This window comes from Hyaena hyaena, unplaced genomic scaffold (assembly GCF_003009895.1).
Source record: "Hyaena hyaena isolate Hyena2069 unplaced genomic scaffold, ASM300989v1 scaffold_419, whole genome shotgun sequence".
Taxonomy (NCBI): domain Eukaryota; kingdom Metazoa; phylum Chordata; class Mammalia; order Carnivora; family Hyaenidae; genus Hyaena; species Hyaena hyaena.
In genome coordinates this window covers 135802-156780 of record NW_024081053.1, presented here as the reverse complement: position 1 = coordinate 156780, position 20979 = coordinate 135802, and the positions used below count along the sequence as shown (strand labels likewise).

Here is a 20979-nt window from a genome sequence, read left to right as displayed (position 1 = left end):
CTCAGCTTTGCACCTAAAAAGCAAGGGATGAGTAGATCTGAGGAAAGGAATTTTCTATTGATATCAAAACCATCTTGGGCTCGCCTCACTGTGAATCATACTGCAAGTCAGAGTGAAACACGTCTGTCTGTAAGAACAAGCACACTAAACTCAAGGGCGGCATGCCCTTATCCCATCAAACACCAATGATGTCGTTTGTATTGAAATATGCCTTGGTGTTATACCAATAGGTCTGTGTTACACTAATTAAGTCTGTAAAAAAAGAGAAACAAAGCAGTAAAAGAAAAAAAAACCACTCTATTGCAAAGATTATGATCAAATCAGAGAATGATACTTATTTCAATTGTGTATCTGTCTTTAATTCTTATGGTACTACCAGAATATGTTTAAAGAAAGCCTTGTCAGGGCACTCGGTGGCTCAGTGGGTTAAACATCCAACTTTGGCTCAGGTCATGATCTTACCGGTCGTGAGTTTGAGCCCCATGTAGAGCTCTGTGCCTACAGCTCAGAGCCTGGAGCCTGCTTCAGATTCTGTGTCTCCCTCTCTCTCTGTCCCTCCCATACTTGTGATCTCTCTCCCTCTGTCTGTGTCTCAAAATAAAAATAAGCATTAAAAATTTAAAAAAATATATATATATATATATATTACAAAGAAAAAGAAAGAAAAGAAAAAGAAAGCCTCTCATACTTTTGCCACCTTGGAAGGAAGGCTTTCAAAGCTTATCAACCAGCCTGATTTATGAATGTTTCCAAATGCTCTCAGGAGGAAAACAGGCGGCTCTCAGAATTGCAGCTGTTAGCGCATGTCTTTGGGCCTGAGGGAGTCCAAGGGATTATTATCTAATAGGGCCATCTTTGCTCTCTTACTTTCATATTCTGACCTGAGTAAACTGTGAAATTAGGCTAAATGTGAATCTATGCTGTGAAACAGTGCTAAGTACTTAAGTAATCAGTGAAATATATGGTAGATTCAAAATCAGTATGTAACTCTTTATAATGGACCAAGAAAGTCCTGACACATATCTCCAGGCCACCTTTTGAATTATGAACCACAGTTGTGCCACACAGCATTTATAGCCTCCATTCTAGTGACAGAAACACACCTTAGACCCATTTTATAATCCCTAATAAAAATTCAGTTCTAAAAGAAATACCTAGAGCAGTCTTCAGGATACATATATATATATTTTTTTTTTTCTTTTCTTTTTATCTGACTGGAGTTAGTTAAAGCAAACCTTGACACGTAATTCATTTAACAGCATAGCAGAACTGATTCCTACTGTTAAACTTGGAATGGCATATAATAATGAACAGGCAAATTCAATGATGTATTTCAGGATATAATTGTAGCCTTTATTCAAGACTGACTTTATCACTTGGAGATGGAAAAACACAAACATGGTAGTAAAATCAAAATAGCTTTTATGGTTACCAATTCCCAAAATTCAATTCTTATAAGTAATAACATATCACCCCACATGGAAAATATGTGTGATTGAAATAATTTGTATATGACTTGTGTGGATTTAATTGAGGTAGAAATAGCAACACTTTAATGTTATACAAAGAAGTTTGCTTCAAATAAGTAACAATGTTTAAACAATAGGCTTAAAGTGACTGCATTCTTTCTGAAACAAAGATTTTGTCTTTCCTCCTCTGGAGAGGTACATATTTGTGAAGGAGTATCACCTATAGACTGGCAGCGCTGTTGTACTTTTCATATTTCTAATAGCCTGCAGTGGGGCTCAGCTGAAAGCTCACTTAGAACAAAGACCAGGTCTGCCTTGCTCAATGAAGCAACTCCCGTCCTAGCACTGTGTCTAGTATATTTCAGGTGCTCAAAAGCTTGAATGGTTTTGTCAAAGCAATTGAATGGATATAGAATTAGTGTCAAGTCATCACACTCAGTTCCTGACCAGAGCTTTTTGTAAAGCAGTGGATCTCAAAATGATTCACTAAACCTGCAACACAGGCACCAACTGGGAACTTGTTAGAAATGCAAATTCCCAAACTCCATGCCAGAACTTCTAAATCAGAAACTATTGGAGTGGGCCCAGCAATATGTTTAAAATGTCCTCCAGTTGATTCTAATGCATGCGAGCCTTGAGAATCACCTATACACTGTACACAGTACACAGTACCTAATACACTGTACCCAATACACTGTACACAGCGACATCAAAGTTTTTCAAATTATAAGAGATATCAGTGGTATATTATAGGAAGACAACTCCTATGGACAGATTGTGAATAATTTTAATTTCTCAAGAATTTTTCTACCTCTGACGAATTTCTTCATTTAACTATATAGCAACTATTCTCTATTCATTGTAGTATATTGAGTGTTTTATGTAGGAAGGCTGAGTAAGTTTGAGTTACTGGTACAGATCTTGAGACAAGAACATGGGTTTAGATGATTTACCAGGGTGTCGGTCCCAAAAAGCACAGGTGAGGAAGCAGTAAATGTGAGAGAAAGAGAAAAGCCAGTCAAGAACGTGTTACCAGGAATGGATCACAAATATGCACAGATGGGGCTCAATCTTGTGGGGAATCTTCTGAGAAACCATGTTTTGGAAATGCCTCAGAATCACCCCTACTGGAAGACAGGGGCATTTATCCGCTTTCTTCCATCCCCACTGACTGAGAGTTGATCTCCAGAGGTGGTAACATACCCCCACTTCTAGGCCATGTTTGTTTGTGGCCAAATATGCTGGAAAGTCTTCTCACAGAGAAGATAAGAGGTACAAGATTTTGAGGTGTTATATGTCAGTATTCTGGAAGCTCTTTTCACCTGCAGCTGCAGGGCAATTCATATGTGCTGAGGGGCTATAGGCCAAAGTAACTTTCTAATAGGATAGTTTAAGTCCAGTCCACAATACTTATTTAATGTCTGTTATGAGTCAGGTCCAGAGTTAGTTGTTGGGAACACAAAATAAATAAAACATCATCCCTGCCTCAAGAAACTTTTAGTATGTTAGAGTCTATAGACAGATTTTTAAAAACTAATTAAAATATAATTAGATCTGTTCAGTGATGGTAGTTCATATCCACATTTTATAAGAGGAGTTTATGGTGGTGGGAGGGGTGTAGTGATCATGGAAGACCTGTTAGAGGTGATGAGGATAATTGTGCCTAAAAGATATATAGAGACAGGACAAATAAAGAGGAGTGGGGAGTTGTGGACAGAAGCCAGGATAATCACTATGTAAATGGGGGTAAAAGGAGAAAGCAATCATAGGTGATATTTGGTAAGATTGTAAAACTCATTTGAGAGATGACAGGAAATCTGTTGTCCCAAAGGTGGTAAATGGAGAGATGTGGAAAGCACCGACTATGTAAATAACTGTTGTTACAGATTCCCTAAGGAGGAAGGAAGAAAAAGATCCAGAGCTCTAGTGAAAAGATAGATAGAAGAGTCCAAAGTCTTCTTTGGAGGAAGAGTGCCTATTTTACTGTCATGAGAGGAGAAGAGTGAAGTGAAGACAGTATTTATTCATTTGTAAAACAGGAAAAATAATAGCAGTTACCTTCAAAGGGTTGATGTAGGAACTAAATGGTGAAAGATATTATAATGTTTACCATTGTTTCATATACGTAATACGCACCCCCAAAATGTTAGCTGTTATTATTCATATTTTTTATTTTGTTTTTGATTTTAGATGGGCAGGAACTTGAGGGCTTGAAATCATTTCTACATACTGATTTTTATTCATTATTTATTTAAATAGGAGAAATGTAACTTGTGAAGTTGTTAGGAAAATAGGCTACTGGAGCTGGCTGAAGGTTGAATTCTTCACTGCCATGGGGAATGGGGAGGGGCAACACCGACTACGTATACAAGTAGAAGAATTACTAGTTAGAATTAAATGTCCAATAGGGTTTGGAAGCCTTGAATTTGCAGTAACACTAAATCAGCCATTTCCGTGATCCATTACTAAGAAAGGTGGAACAATGTCAGTGGCATTCAAGGTAGCTCTAGTCATGTTGTAGAAGTTGTACAATTATAAACACTGACAGATAATTTTAAAAAATAAAAAAAATAATAATTTGTCAAGAGGTTTAAGATCAATGAAAATTCAAAAATGTGTCAGATGATTCTGGATATTCTTGCATGCTGTGATCATAGCACAGGGTCCTTTGTCAAACTCTGTAATTCTGTTCTACAAATGACATTTTGTTTGAGCAGTTAACAGTTGGTGCCTCAGTTTCAACTGACATTTTGTTACTAAACACAGTTCTAACACCATAAGGTGATTTGTCAGTGGTAAGAAAAAGATGGTTTGTATTTCACCATAGTGAAATAGCACAGACGGGAGAGTCAATTGCTTGAAATTTTGGAAACTGCCCATGCTGTCAAGTCCTACACCATTGAAAACATTTTTATAGTAGGCCACAAGGTATACTTTTTATGAAAGAAACTCTAAGATAAATTTAGAGACCCCAGAAAGTGTGAAGATCTTGTTTTGATTCTATGAAATATTCAAAATGTACTTCCAGTGAGCTTAACTATCTTGAGACTGACCAAAACAATTAGTTTAGAAATATGGCCATAAGCTTCTACAGGTTGCATTTCCTTATTTTTCTTTTCGGTACTTTGTGTATCAAAATTAATAAAGACCTTTTGAAGACTTTTTCCCTCTGCAAAGTCTTTTGAGTCTAGAATCATCAACATTTTACACCACTCTTGATATTCTAAAAAGCGGAGTCCCTGTGAAATATTTGAAAAACCCAAGGATAACAGAAACATTGAACTAAGAATGTCTTTTAATGAGTAATACTTCTACAGTGGCTTCACCAGTGATGAGTTATCGATAACCCAGCATATGGCCAAGTTGCACAAAGAACAGTAGAAAACTGATTAACTAACTGCAGAAATTAGATGTTTAATGGCCTTATTGCCTCATTGCCATAATAAGAAACATTGTACATTTTCTCTTCTAGAAGCTTTTGACCCTTCATCTGATAATCAGAAGTTCTGCTATGAAGAGAGGCAGGAACAGATAACTGTTTCTCTGATTAAGCAATATTCACTGTGTGTGTGTGTGTGTGTGTGTGTGTGTGACATGGTCTATAATGTTGGTCCTTTAATCAGTACAGCACACTATTCACATTCTAAAAGACTATGGAATTAAGAGTAACTAAAATAAAAACAAATTTTCATATACCGCTTCAAGGAAAAGGTCATGGAGTAGAATGGTGTGTAAAATCATCAGCATTCTCAAATTTTTCTATGGTTTATTCTCGTTCACAGGCGCAGGGTAAATACAAATAAGTTATACAGTGGAGTTTAAATACATAAAACACCAGGGTGTACCATGCAATGTTATATAGCATTCAGCTTAACTGTAATTGTTTTCATTTTGAAGAAAGATAATGGTTTCTAAAACTTATATAAAGAAAGCTATGAAAATGTTATACAGGAAAGATGTTTACTAGTTATCGATTCCGGCTTACACACCCAGCTTGATGACATGGGTGAGTTGCTTCAGTTTCTTATGTAAGGTGGACCTAAGTGTAGTGGTTACATTATAAGAATATAGTGAACATTAAATGAGTTGCTGTGTGCGTAAAAGCAGTTACTGTACAGCACATAAAAGTACTCAGTAAGTGTTAGCTTTTATTATTATAGATAGACTGTAAATACCATTCAATGAACTTTGCAAAAGTGGATAAATGTATCACAATCATTTAGAATAGGGTCAAAAATACTGCAGGAACCTAAGTGAAGGGAGAGAGGTTAACAAAGGAAAGAGATTGGTATTTTTGAATACTTATGATGTTCCAGGTCCTTTAGATACATTCATCTATTTAAACCTCACTATCCGTGAAAGAAGCATTATTTCTATAATCAGGAAACTGAGACTCAAGGTCAGTAATATCCCTGCATATCAGTAAAGAGATCTGGCATTTGAACTCAAGCCTAGTTATTCAAATTTTATGTTTTTTTCCTGATGAGATTTTTGACTTTAGAAAATTTGAATATAATAATTCCATACTTCATTACCACACAAATAGTCAAGTTCTCTTTATTTGAGCAAATGTGAAGTAATTTTCTCATTATTTATTTATTTATTTATTTTTTAAATTGAAGCCCATCCAGTAACTTTCTTCCAATATAAGTTTATCAAATGGTTTAGCCCTAGGTAAAGTAGGGATATCCATGGATGTATAAACATGAGTTAGGGCTATATTTGTCTTTTTTCCACAAACAACATTTAGTAAAAATCCTCAATGTGCCTGGCAACAAATTTTACTGAATCTCAGCTATATATCTGAGATTGCTGATATATTCAGCACTGATAATTCCAAGGGTAGAAAGCAGTGATCAAAATGAAATTCTTAGCAATGAAATTTATATCCCTCGTATACAGAAAAGAGGCAATAAATAAGTGTGTGTGTGTGTGTGTGTGTGCGCCCTGTGGGATAAGTGCATGGGGTGAGGGAGCAAGGGTGAGTGACTAGAGGAGTCACGCCTGATGAAGTGACATGTATGCAGAGGTCCACCTGGAATGGTGAGGGCTGTGTGTCTGTGCATGTCTCCCTCTGGGAAGAACAATTCAGGAGACAAAGCAAGGGCCAGAGCCGGAAGGTACTGGAGGGCAGCAAGGAAGCTAGTCCACCTGTAGAAGAGGGCGTAAGGGGAGTATAAAACACAACGCAGTGCTCACAGTCTCTTACATAGCTAAACACAATTTAATTAAGGATGGATAAAGCTTTGTTTAGAGCACTGGATTAGCACAAGCTTGGGGACATCCTTCCTGGGGTTAGGGAGGTAAAGGTTGGGGAAGGATTTGGCATTTACTTCTGTCTGAGTTTTGAGAAACGCTTTGTCAAGGAGAGAAGATAGAGAGGAGATCAAAGGAACGAAGAAAAAAAAAGAAAAAAGCATGGAAGTTCACAGTGGTGAAAAGCCTGTATGTTGCATTTTGATGTGATCCATAGACATCTCTATAAGAAGCTCCCCTCCCTTTATTTGCTCCAAGATAACAAGAAAGTTGCATTTCATAAACCCAGCAATTAAGTGTCAATGTGCCCCCAAATCATCATTTTAAATCTGGAGCAAAATCAAGTAAGAACTTGTATTTATTTGTTTGCCAGTTATACTTAGGAATCAATTTATTCTGTCAAGGATCATTTAGCTATTAGAAAACAAACACAATTAAAAAAAAATGTGAATGCAATCCCCTTGTTGTGCCCAAGGTTAACATATTAGCATATAGTAAAACAGGCACATCAAAGGACGAATGGTCTGTCAACAAACACTACTTTTCCTAACTGATTTTGGGTAAGTACTCTTTAATCTATAGCAGGACATCTAAAAGAACACCAATGCAAGCAAAAATTCAGAAAGGTTTAAAACAGGTACACAGTGGTCCCCTGCACTGGAAATAATTGTCAAATCTTTATTTATATCCTCCTCAGGCAAAGTGTTGAAATCACAAATTCACTTTTAAGCATTGTTCAGTTTCTATTCAGTAATTTAGGACACAGGAAGGCCGGTCTATGTCATACAATGAATGCAGATTCTCTATTTTGTGTGTGTGTGTGTTAGTGCCCATCTTTCCACATTTAGAAGCATAGCAGGTAGCATAGTGTTGGCCAGATCTCAGCGGTGGCACATTTCCATCTCCCAGGGGGTGTGGGAAGACCCAACTGCACAGCAGTAACAATAATTCTAGCATATCCGTTTATGAAATAACTTTGGCAGAAATGGCAAGAGGATTTGGATGAGAGTGTATTTGTGGTCTTCCAGCTGGAAGATCAGAGCAGAGATTCTAAAGCAAAAGGCACAGAGTGGGATGGCAGATAGTAGTTGCTTGGATAAGAACAGAAGAGAGTTGGGGACCCATGCTGAGCTCAAGGGGAAATGCAAACAAGACAGTCATTTCACGATATCCCCATGTTACCCAGTATCAGTTCGAGGGTTTACCGATGCCATCTGCTGGATATATTTGGGATTTAAAAATGGAATCTACACAAGTAATAATACCCCAGTGTCTCCCTGTACTGTGGCTTTGATGCTTCTAGAGAGAAGAAAATTGAAAAACAACCTATCAAAAATAAATAAATAAAAATCAAAGGAAATGAATCCCAGGTTGATTGCACCTGAAGATGACTGGAGTTTTATATTTTCACTCTGCATTTTGGAGAATTAGAGTATTAATTACATTTTTTAGCAGAACTTTGTGGTCATGCAGTTTACTCATACATGACACTCAGGACACTGGATGTCTGAACTGTAAATCCACTGATCTCTTCCTAAGAATCGACTATATGCTGTAAACTTTATATACAATATACATCCTTTTATACTTTATTGAAGTATAGTGGTTTAGTTTGGTGTATCTTCTTTTATTTAATTATGAAGGGGGAAAAAAGATTAAAAGGAGAAAAGAACAAGTATCACTATTTGCCCAAAGCTATGACATATGCATTTTAGTTTTATATAATATATGATAATTCAACTTTTGTTTTTGTATTTGCTATTGTTTTATGGAAAATGTCCTCTGGTCATCACTCTCTCTGTAGGACTATTTTAAGACCATGATTTTAAAGTTACAAAATGGTGCTTCAATAAAATTTTAGAACTCTTAGGAATATGTGGCTAAGTAGTCTACATTTCACAAAAACTACTAATCCCATAGAATTTATAGTGGAAAAAATGGTTTCTATCATCAAATCAATTTGGAGGATGCTACATTCCAAATATCTTCTCCTGGAATTTCATAAAGAATACTAATTAAAATGGAAGAGTTGATATTTATTGAGAGTTTGCCACTGTTACATTTAATCTAAATTATGATTTTATTATGTAGGCACTAGCATTTACTCTAGTAATAAATGAGGAAACTGAGGTTTATGGAGTTGGCAATTTGCTCATAGTCACACTGTAAACAAATGGAGGTATTGACTCTTTCACTTTAGAGCTCATACTCGTAAGTCTGAAGCCATATGTCCTGAAATATTAATAAAAAACAATATTACATATTAATATGAATTTTATGTCAATTATATTTCAATATTGATGTGAACCTGCTTAAAGCTTTGAGAAGTAATGTAGTAATGGCATGTATTTAATTTGGCTAAGCTAGCATTTCTAAATCTACCTGCTGTAGAACACTTACGGATTTTAGTGGAAGTAGCATCCCAAAGAATACAGGTCCAGGAATACTGACATAAGCTTTAGCATTGCTAGAGATGAGGAGCCAGGAGGCAAGTAGCTCTTTCATATTTATCTGGCATCTTGTTCCAGCATAACTGTTGGTGTCCTTCCCCAGGCATGTTTCCACCTGACAATTCAGAACAGACAGGAATAGAAAGTAAACACCTGATATTTTAGCTGCTGCAGATGCACAGAGCACTGGAACCCTTTGCATAAATGTGTAATATTTAGTACATCCTGCAAAGGGAACACATTTAATTTAGTTAAGCCACAAGGTTGAGTGAAAAACAGCATGCTGCCGTTATTGTTTAGTCAATTAAATTGTCCTCTGTGCTTGTAAGAACTGTTCCACATTTATAACCACTGAGATACACGCTCTGGCAATTTCTTTGCTTCCGATTGTCTTATATTTAGCACATCTAAAGATCTGAGGACAAATGATGGAAGACATGGTGATAAATTGTCAGGCTTTTCTAAAGATTCAGAAGTTCTAAAGTTCCTGCCAGTGACAGATGGTCTGTCCTTACTCATCGCTTGTCTTCCTGACAGGGCTCGATTTTTCCCCCTTTTTTGCTCAATTCCCTTAAAGTAAGCTCAGCTTCTTGGGAGGGGGCATAATCTCATTTGTTATAACTATGTTACGTTGCATCAATGCGGAAGCAACTCTACATGAACAGGCACCATGCACCTTTACAGTATTAACATATGTATTAACGCATACATAATACACCTGTATAGTGATAAGGGAGCAGCATGGGGTAAGGAGAGAGGAAACAGATTATGAAGGAAAATGCATACTTCTTTTCTGTTACTTTGATAACCAAATATATAGGAGTTTCCATTGGATAGTTTTTTCTTGCTGACTTGCCCAAGCATAATGCTGACTCCATAGCCCAGCCATAATATGATCTTTTGAGGAGTGTTTCTTATCATTATGGTAATAAAATATATATTATTTTTTTTATGATCTTAGCAATCTATTTTTTTGATATTTTGGATAAAAAATGCAATCAGTGTTTACTAACTTACTCGACATTGATAAGAATCCACAGAATGAACACACATAACTATCACAATGATGTGCTCAGCTGTAGAATAGATTCCCAGTGAAAAAAGGGGAAAAAATTCAATCAATTGCTTAATCCCTTTCATTGTTTTCAAATTTACTGCCAAAAGAGGAGATGATATACTAAGGTAAGGAAGATGGGGAAAGGAAACAATTTTCCCTGTTTGAGTTCTAACATAACTGTGAAATAAATAAAAAGACTTAAAAAATCCTAAGGTACCTTACAATCCCTTGTTAATCCTATATCCAGAAGTAATTCACTTCTTCAAGTTAGTAATGCCATTAGTCTGATTCAGTGTAACTTAGACTGAAGTGTATCAAGTAGAAAGGGATTAATATTACTTAAAAATAGAAAAATTATCGGATGGATTGATTTGGGACTCACAGTAGTTAGTTGGCATCTCTTATCCACACAAATAGCTGAGAATTTCTTTTTACTTAAATGTCTCTTCTAAGAATGTTCATTGTATGTTAGCTCAGTGTGATGTGAAAAGCATAAATGTTACCACTCCTTTCTATGTTTTCTTTTAATTCTGTTGTACTTTACCTTTCACACACATGCACACCTATGCATTATATACACTTATAGGTATAGTAGTAGATTTTATGTACATATACACAAACACATACTGTATACTAGTATAGATATAGTGATAGATTTTATTTTATCTCTACCATATACCTATTCTAGTCATTTAAGTGAAAGAACTCAAAGCTTACCAGGTTTCCAAAGTCTAGGCTATTGAACTTCCTGTCCTCTTTTTATGTTCCTTACTAAATACTCCTCCATTACAGATATCCATTATCTTTTTAGTCAATGGCTTTTTTCACATTGGTTACTTTTAGTAACATTCAGTAATTAAAAAAAACCAGAGAACCCCGACAGCATGAAGATATTAACTTAAACCTAAGAAAAGTATATGTCTCCTTTAGTGGCCCTTAAAGCAGATAATTAGTGGAAGTATTAACATTTTGTATACAACATAGCAATAAAAAACTTTCGACGTTTCTTTATAACATGGTGCCACAGTGATACATAGATTTCAGCTGTGTATATATATGTATATCTTGGTATGTAATTAAAGGGACAAGACATGTCTACCTTTTTATTCTTAAGTAACTTTCTGGTATAATTTGTTTTCCTTCTTCAACGAAAACTGGGCTCATAAACCAACAAACATGTCCTGAATATTTAACATGCGTGAACAGGCCAACAAATATTGCATGGTTTTGAAACCGTGTCTTTATAAAATCACAGAATTTAAAATTACTCTAAAGAACTATTTATTAAAGTTTATTAAGGCTAGAAAAAGGTACATAGCTAAGATTAACAAAAATGCATTGCATTAGATAAAATAGGCTAAATTGCTGTAACAAGTAGACCCAAAATGTGATGTTTCAAGAGGTTTATTTTTGGGTTAGCACAATACCACATCAGGTATTATAGGGTCTGCTCCATGAACGCAAGTTATTCTAGTAAATGATATATTTCTTTATCTACAGTAATGTGCTAATAATCGTTCTTCTTGTTTCCAATTTGTACTGTGAAATGTCTGATGTATTCACGCTCATGAGTGAAATTAAAGAAAGTAGTGGAAGAAGATTATCTCCCTGCTGATCCTAAGGAAGGGAGGGTGGTTTAGTGAATAGAATCATGGCCTTAGATGAAATGCTTTTCTCCTTTACTGAAACACAAGACTGAGCCTGTACGTCCGTGCATTTCATGCTTTTGCCTGAAAGCTATTTCAGGTCAGAGTATGAAAATGAGAAAAATTTATGGTCTAGACAAATTATCAGTGAGTTACCATCGTAACCCGTGCCCTCCATCTCTTTCATAAATGCTGTTGTGCAAGACAACTTTTCACTTCTAAAGGTCTACAGGTTAATGCAGAATTCTTATAACCAAATGTCGCTTAATCTGTCCAAATGGTACAGATTAACTAAATGAAGACAATTTAGGCTGAGTCATCTCTTCATTCTACTACGGATATTGCTTCAGTAGTACTTTCAGTCTACATTGTGGCTTTTATTTTTTTTTTTTCTGAATTCTTGCTGTTCCCAAATTTTAGCTATTCTTTTTTTTAGTCATGGGATTTTTATGTTTTTAATTTTTAATCTTTAATTTATTTCTGACAGAGAGACAGAGACTGAGACAGAGAGAGCATGAGCAGGGGACGGTCAGAGAGAGGGGGACATACAGAATCTGAAACAGGCTCCAGGCTCTGAGCTAGCTGTCAGGACAGAGCCGATGTGGGACTTGAACCCGTGAACCGTGAGATCATGACCTAAGCCAAAGTCGGATGCTTAATTGACTGAGCCACCCAAGTGATCCTATTCATCGGATTTTTTAAAAAAGGGCATTTCTATTTTGTCCGGAGAACTACTTTCCTTATATCAGAGTCTCTGGTTTGTATTTCTCTAGATTCTTATAGAGTTCCTGCTTATTTTCTAACATTTTTTATTGCTAATAAATTAATGATGATTTGTCTAAGATGATAAATATAATCATAAAATTTGAAAAGGATGCTGTCATTACTGGTATAAAGTGATTTCTTGTTTAGCTAAAACTGAAAACTGCAAAATCATATTTTCTACATTGTTTCACATATCATTTGAAAATACATGTATTTCAAAATGTGATAATCATGATATCACTTAAAAATAAATAACATATATTCACTTCTATGATAATGTTTTATCTACACACTCCAGTAGTCATAGGGACTGATGTGACACAATGGAAATAGTACAAAATTTATATTAAAATTAAAACAAAGATTCTGAAAACTATATCCTTTCAGAAAACATTGAATCGTACAAGAAATATATTTCCAATTGTATTTGTCATGATTCAGTGCATCTTTCAACAGTCATTTCTCAGTTGGTCAAAGAAGAACCAGGAAAACACAATCACCATATTTTAACAATTTCTTGATAGTTTTTAGAAATCATCTCCATTCAAAACCCAATCTTTGGGGGCACCCGGGTGGCTCAGTTAGTTAAGAGTCCAGCTTCGGCTCAGGTCATGATCTCACGACTTGTGAGTTTGAGCCCCACATTGTGCTCTGTGCTGACAGCTCAGAGCCTGGAGGCTGCTTTGGATTCTGTGTCTCCCTCTCTCTCTGCCCCTCCTCTACTCAGGCTCTGTGTCCGTCTCTCAAAAATGAATAAACATTAAAAAAATTAAAAAACCTATATTTGGGTATTATTGCCAAAAACATCAGAATAATCTCTTACAAAAGAGTCTTACCTATTTTATGCCTGTATGCCCATGGCATGAATCATAACAACATGCCTTAAAATTGTAAGATTGGGTAGAATGGAAACAGATACAAAAGCTACCTCAACTATACACACCCCATACCCCCACACACATACCCACACATACACTCCAGCTGTGTGTGTGTGTGTGTGTGTGTGTGTGTGTGCCCCAGCTTACTTTTTTAGGCCAAGCCAAGAATCATTTAGAATCAATTAATCCAAAATTTGTCAGCCAAGATTTCTACCTATATATTGTTTGCTTTTCCTTTTACATAAATTTTGTTTGTTTGTTATTAGCAAGCTAAAAGCTACTGAAGTTACTCACCCATAACTTAATGCTAATATAATGTTTATTGCTTTTAGTTTTTACATTCAGATAATTTTATAATTGGATCTCCTTAGGAAACACAGCACAAAGCTTTTAAGAACATGGAACAATTTACTTTAAGAAAATGGCAAGCATATACACAAGGATATAGCAGAAGATAAGAATGTTAAGTTAGAGCCAGATTGTGGAGGGATGTGGACTTAGATAGAAAGCCATAGAAGCTTATTTGGAATAGGAAATATGATTTGAACCAAACTCCCAGTTAAATCACTGTATAGTATTATTTAGTTTTTATGTTGAAACTTTTTTTCTAGAGTTTTGATGAATTTTATTTTCAAACTTAATTAGCAAGTCTACACTGCATCTACATGTTGAACAAAAATGCTTCTATAGTGTTTTGCTAACAGTTTACCATCTTTAATTTAATAACAAAGACCTTTGTAATATATGATATTTTTGCTTTGTTTTCTTTTGTTTGCCATTTGCAAAGTATGTTCAGTTGCTTTGGTTTGGTTTTCACCGTTAATGCTGACTGATAGCTGGTTTGTTTTCTATTCTAGGTTGTGGAGACTAATTTGGTTGCTTTTGACTGTCACTGGATCATTATAAATGAGGTAACACCACTGATCCTTATTGTCAACTCTGGGTTCTGTTTTCATATATTTAGTCACGGCATTTCCTATGGCCTTGGAGTTCTAAGAGGAAACAGAACACAAAGTAAACTGTCAGCTTCCTGACTGGATGCTAACTAAAAATAGAATAAGGAGTTTTCAGAAAATTATAAATGGTTTTGAATGAATAAAATAAATGGAGATTATCTTCCCACTGAGTATCTTTTAGTCTTTTCCGTTGGCATACACTGTTTGCTTCAGGAAATCATCTTTATAAAAAGTACAGTTCTTCTTTGTGAGCAAACTGAATTCCTCCCAGTGGAGTGCCTGTGTTCCATTTATATTTTAATGTTGTTTCTAGAATTTTTATATCCCACCACCCTTACATGAGTATTAAATAGTTCAGCAGATGAATATGAATAAAGAGAAATAGATATTTTATTTCCATAATGAAATACAATTATTTTAAATTCCATCAAGTTGTCAAGTTCCTTATGAAAGTTTGTTGATTTTTGTAGAGACAATACATAAGATTAAAAATATATTATAACATGAGAACTCTGTGAGATAGATTATTCCACTGACACCTGCCAATCAGAAATGGAAAGAAAAAGGAGAGAACAGTCATGGACAAATAATGAGATCACATGAATTTTCCCCAACGAGACTTACTATTCATACATCAGTCATGGACAAATAATGAGATCACATGAATTTTCCCCAAAAAGACTTTTTCATACATCTATTGCTCATGAAAAAAAGAATACATTATTTATTTGTTAGCTGTGTTACTATAGATATATAATATAATCATCCTGTGTCTGTCTTTTCATGTGTACAGTACACTTAATCACATTTACTTTATCAGAATTTTTTTTTATTTTTATTTTTATCAGAAAAAATTTTTCATTATAAAAATTAAGTGAGATATTACCTAATACTCAACATACTGCTGACAATTGACACTGACTAAAGGGTACTACAGTAATGATTACAGCACAATAAAGTCCACAGGTCACTTTCTCACATGTTAATTTGTTGAATAATAAACATTCGTATTCTATGAAGCACTGAGGGGATGAAGTTCATAGAGTGTAAACTGATTTTTCATCAAAAGTAAAATGATTCAAGTTTTCAAGTTGTGTCTCCTATACATGGGTAGAATTTTAGTTCTTTTTTTTTTCGAGCTAAATTAACATATTAAATCATATATTCAGGTCTATAACACAATGATTGTATGTATATATAAATGACCATCACAGTAAGTCCAGTAACCACCTATAACCATACAAAGTTATAAGATTTTTTTCTTGTGACAAGAACTTTGATGATCTACTCTCTTTGCAGCTTTCAAATAAGAAATACAGTATCACTGATTACAGTCACCATGCTGTACATTACATCCCCATGATTGATTTTATAACTACAAGTTTGGCTTTCTTAATCCCCTTCACCCATTTTTCCCCATCCTAATCCCCCTCTCCTTTGGCAACCATCAAAGGTGGTTGTATCTATTAGTTTTGTTTTGTTTGTTCATTTATTTTGATTTTAAGATTCCACAGGTAAGTGAAATCATGTGTTATTTGTCTTTCTCTGAGTTATTTCACTTAACATAATACGCTTAAGGTTTATTCATGTTGTTGTGAATGGCAAGACTTTATTCTCTTTTAAAGCTTAGTAGTATTCCATAGTGTGTGCGTATGTACATATATATGTATCTCACATCTTCTTCATCCGTTTGTCTATTGATGGACACTTAGATTGCTTCTATATTTTGGCTACTGGAAATAATGCTGCAGTGAACATAGGCGTGCTTATGCCTTTTTGAATTAGTATCTTTGTTTTCTTTGGATAAATACCCAGAAATGGAATTGCTGGAGCATATGTGTGGGTTGTATTTTTTTTTTCTTTTTTCAATTTTTTGAGGAAACCCCATACTGTTTTCCATAGTGGCTATACAATATACATTCCTACCAACACTGCACAAAGTTTCCCTTTTCTCTACATCCTTCCCAACACTTATTATCTCTTATCTTTTTTTGATAATATCCATCTAATAGATGTGAGCTGATATCTCCCAGTGAGTTTGATTTTCATTTGACTGATGATTAGTGATACTGAGAATCTTTTCATGTGCTTGTTGGCCATTTGTGTATCTTTGGGAAAAAAAAAATGTTTGCTCAGGTCCTTTGCCCATTTTTACATTTCAGGGCTGTTTTTGATGTTGAGATGTATGAGTTCTTATATATTTTGGACATTAACCCTGCTTCCAATCAAAAGGTATCTCTTTCATCTTGTTGATGGTTTCCTTCACATGTGCAGAAGCTTGTTTGTTTTATTTTGTTTTTTATTTTAGTTTGAAACAGTATTAACTTGTTTACTTTTTGGTTTTGTTGCCCTAACCTTTGGAATCAGATCCAAAAAGTCATGGCCAAGACTCAGGTCTAGAAACTCACCACCCTTTTTTTTTCCCCCCAGTAGGAGCTCTATGGTTTCAGTTCATAAATTAAAATCTTTCATCCATTTAATTCTTGTGCATAGTATAGGAAGTCTAATTTCATTCTTTTGTGTGACTGTCCAGTTTTCCCAACACCATTTATTATGGACTGTCTTTCCTATTGTATATACTTGGCTCATTTGTTCTAAATTAATTGACTGACCATATATGTGTGGGTTCCTTCTGGTCTATCTATTGTGTTCCATTATTCTATGTGTATTTTTTATGCCAGTGCCATACAATTTTGGTTATTATAATTTTGTAATATAGTGTGAAATAAGAGAGTGTGAGGCCTCCATGTTTGTTCTTTCTCAAGATTGCTTTGACTATTCAGAATCCTTTGTGGTTCCATAAAAATTTTAGGATTGTTTGTTCTATTTCTGTGAAAAGTGCCATTGAAATTTTATAAAGATTGCAAAGAATCTGTAAATTGCCTTTTAGACAAAGATAATGTGGACCTTTGAACAATAGTAATTCTTCCAATCCATTAGCATGAAATACATTCTCATTTAGTTGTTTCCTCTTCAATTTATTTCATCAATGTCTTAATGTAGGTCTTTCACTTCCTTGGTTAAACTTGTTCCTATATATCTTATTCTTTTTGAGTGGTTGTGAGTGAAATTGTTTTCTTAATTTCTCCTCTGGTTTTGCTTCATCCTATAGATTTAGGCATGTTGCATTTCCATCTTCATTTGTCTCAACATATTTTTTTTTTAATTTCTCCTTTGATACTTTTGTTAACCATTGGTCATTCAGTAGCATATTGTTTCTACATATTTGTGAATTTTCTTGTAATTAATTTCTAGTTTCCTCCCATTCTGGTAGGAAAAGATGCTTGGTATAATTCCAGTCTTCTTAAATTCATTAAGACTTATTTTTTGGACTAACACATGATCTTGGAGAATGTTCTGGGGTCCACTTGAGAGAAATATATATTCTGCTGCTTTTCAGTGGAATGTCCTGTATATATTTAAGTCCATCTGATTTAATATGTCATTTAAAAGCAATATTTTCTTGTTGATTTTCTATCTGGATGTTCTGTCCATTGATGTAAGTGGGGTGTTAAGAGTTTCTATTATTAGTGTATTTCTTCTATTTATTGTATCTATTCATCCAATTTTATGTTGGGCATATAAATATTCACAAATGTTATATCTTCTTGTTGTAATCACCAGCTTATTATTATGTAATCTCATCCTTGTCTTTATTACAATTTTTATTTTAAGGTCTATTTTGTCTCATAAATTATTTACCCAGCTTTCTTTTGATTTCCATTTTCATGAAATATCTTATCCCATACCTTCACTTTCATCTGTGTGTGTCCTTACATCTGAGGTGAGCCTCTTATAGGCAGTACAGAGATGGGGTTTATTTTTGTTTTACTCCTTCACTCAATCTGTGTCTTTTGATTGGGGAATCTAATTCATTTACATTTAAAGCAGTTATTGAAAAGTGTGTACTTATTGCCATTTTGTTCATTGTTTTCTAGCTGTTTTGTAGTTCCTCTCTATACCTTTCTTCTTTTGCTGTCTTTCCTGGTGATTTGATGGCTTTCTTTAGTGTTATGCTTAGATTTCTCTTTCATTATGTTTTGTATAACTACTATAGGTTTTAGCATTATGATTATCATGAGACTCACATATAACTTCCTATATGGGAAACAGTATACTTTCAGTTGATAGCAAGTTGAGTTTGAACACATTTTTTAAAATTTTATTTTAGAAAGAGAGAAAGAGAAAGCATGAGTAGGTAAGGAGGCAGAAGGAGAGAGATCCCAAGCAGGCTCCATGCTCAGCACAGAGCCCAGTGTGGGGTTCAATCCCAGAACCCTGAAATCACGACCTGAGCCAAAAATCAAGAGTCTGACACTGAACCAACTCAGTCACCCAAACACCCTGAGTTTGAACACATTCTAAAACTACATTTTTACTCTTCTGCCACCTTTTATGTTTTCATGTTTATTTTCATCTTTTTTATTCTGTGTATCCCTTAATGATTATAGTATTTTTTAAACTGTATAAATGGAATATTTTTGGTTGTGAGTTGTTGTTGTTGTTGTTTTTTCTTTTTTCCTTTTAGTAGTTTGAATATGCCATGCACTCCCTCTGACTTACAAAATTTCTGCTGAAAAATATGCTGATAGCTTTAGGGGGATTCCCTTATATGTAAAAAATTGTTTTTCTCTTAATTGCCTTTTAATATTCTCTCTTATCTTTAAATTCTGAAATTTTAATTATAATATACCTTGGTGTGGCTGTCTTTGGGTTCCTATTATTTTCCATTCTCTGGACAGCTGGAACTGGATTCTGTTTCCTTTCCCAGGTTAGGGAAGTTTTCAGCCATTATTTCTTAAAATATGTTTTTTGGCCCCTTTATCACTCTGTTCTCCTGGGACTTTTATAATAAAAATTCTGTTCTGTTTGATGTTGTTTTATAGATCCTTTGAGCTATTTTGTTTTTAATTCATTTTCTTTTTACTGCTGTGACTGGGTAAGTTCCATTGCCTTGTCTTCAAGAGAACTGATTCTTTCTTCTGCTTCATGTAAGCTGATATTGAACCCTTCCAATGTATTATTCACTTCAATTATTGTATTCTTCAGCTCTATAACTTCTGCTTGGTATTTTCTTAAATTTTCTATCTCTCTTTGAAGTCTCCACTGTTTTCATTCATCTTATTCTGAGTTTGGTGAGCATCTTCATGATTGTTTTAACTCTATCAGGTAAATTACAAATATCTGTTTCGTTAGGTTTTTTTCTTGATTTTTGTGGTATTCTTTTGTTTGGAACATATTCCTCTGTTTCATTTTGCTTGACTATATCTGTTACTATGTATTAGGCAGAACAGTTCTCTTTCACAGTCTTGACTGAGTGACCTTGTGTAGAAGATGAACCTTCATTCAATCCTGTCCTAGTTTTTCATTGTCTCTACACTTGATCTTAGCCAAAAGGCTGAGAACCGATTCATTGTCTCAGAAACCTCTGTGACTGTCTGAGCAGAGTCCTAGTTGTTGAGAATGTGCCAGACCCAGCCAATGTTCCAAAGGGAGGTATCTCAGACAGTACCTAGATTTAGGCTGATTGAAAACAAGGTAATCAGTCACCAATTTTTCAAGTAAGCAAATATATACAGCCCTGTAAGACACAGTTATAAACCCTGCTGACCTCCAGACCAGTCCATCTAGAGGTGCTCCTTTACTGATAGTTGCAAAAAGTGGGGTTCCAGACAAGTGTATAAGCTCCTTTCTTAAAGTTACTGGCAAGCTATAGTGAGACCAAAGGAGAGCACCAAGATGGCATCCTCCAGCCCTTGTTCTCTCACCTGTGTAGCCTCTAGGTGTGGCAGGCCTGAAGCTTGTCCCTCAGTTTGAAGTTCCGGGACAAGCAAATAGGTTTTCTTCAGAGGAAGCTGTGGTTGTTCCACTCTGCTTTCTATGCTGTGCCCTGGGGATGGTAGCTTGCCAAGAATTATCTCTTTGATTGTTTCAACCCCATGGGGCCCAGAAATGAAAGTTCCCCTGGACACAAGAGCCAGGTGCTCAAGGGGTGTCTCATGTGTTTGCTGGCTTCAGCAGGGGCATGGAGTAGTGTGGAGCTAGGGCATGCCTGCTGGCTTTAGAGGACCACCAGAGGGTGCAGGAATGGGACAAACCTGCCAACACTAGCAAGGTAGAGTGACAGCACAAAAAGGGTACCCATCAGCACCACCCAGAGAGAAGCCAACAGGCCTCTGCCTCTCTGACAGATGCATGAAGATTAGCAAATGAATCTCTTTCATATATATTCTAAGTGTTTTTCAAAATGCTGCTTTTCTATTGGGTCCTGAGGTGAATGACTGTGTGCAAGGCCTCTAAAAATGGAATATCGGTTCCCTATATCCCTTTGGGTCTCCTAGACGTAAGCCCCATTGGTTTTCAAAGCCAGACACTTTGAGGGCTCAACTCTCCAGTGTAGGTTCTAAGGTTTGGGATGCCTGGTGTGGGGCATAAACTCCTTGTTTCTCAAGGAGAAGCTTTGTATTTGTGAGAGCCCTCTCAATTGTGTGTCACCATGCTG

General features: G+C 35.4%; 1 protein-coding gene across 1 annotated transcript in view; it reads left to right on the top strand.

Moving 5' to 3' along the window:
* Nucleotides 1-20979, top strand: part of LOC120245495 (glutamate receptor ionotropic, delta-2-like) — a gene marked incomplete at its 3' end in the record, with an annotated part of 915851 nt that overhangs the window by 861602 nt on the left and 33270 nt on the right. Inside the window, exon 5 of the mRNA XM_039252574.1 lies at nt 14379-14432. Within this exon, the coding sequence (XP_039108505.1) occupies nt 14379-14432 (54 nt within the window). The remainder of the gene's footprint in view (nt 1-14378; nt 14433-20979) is intronic.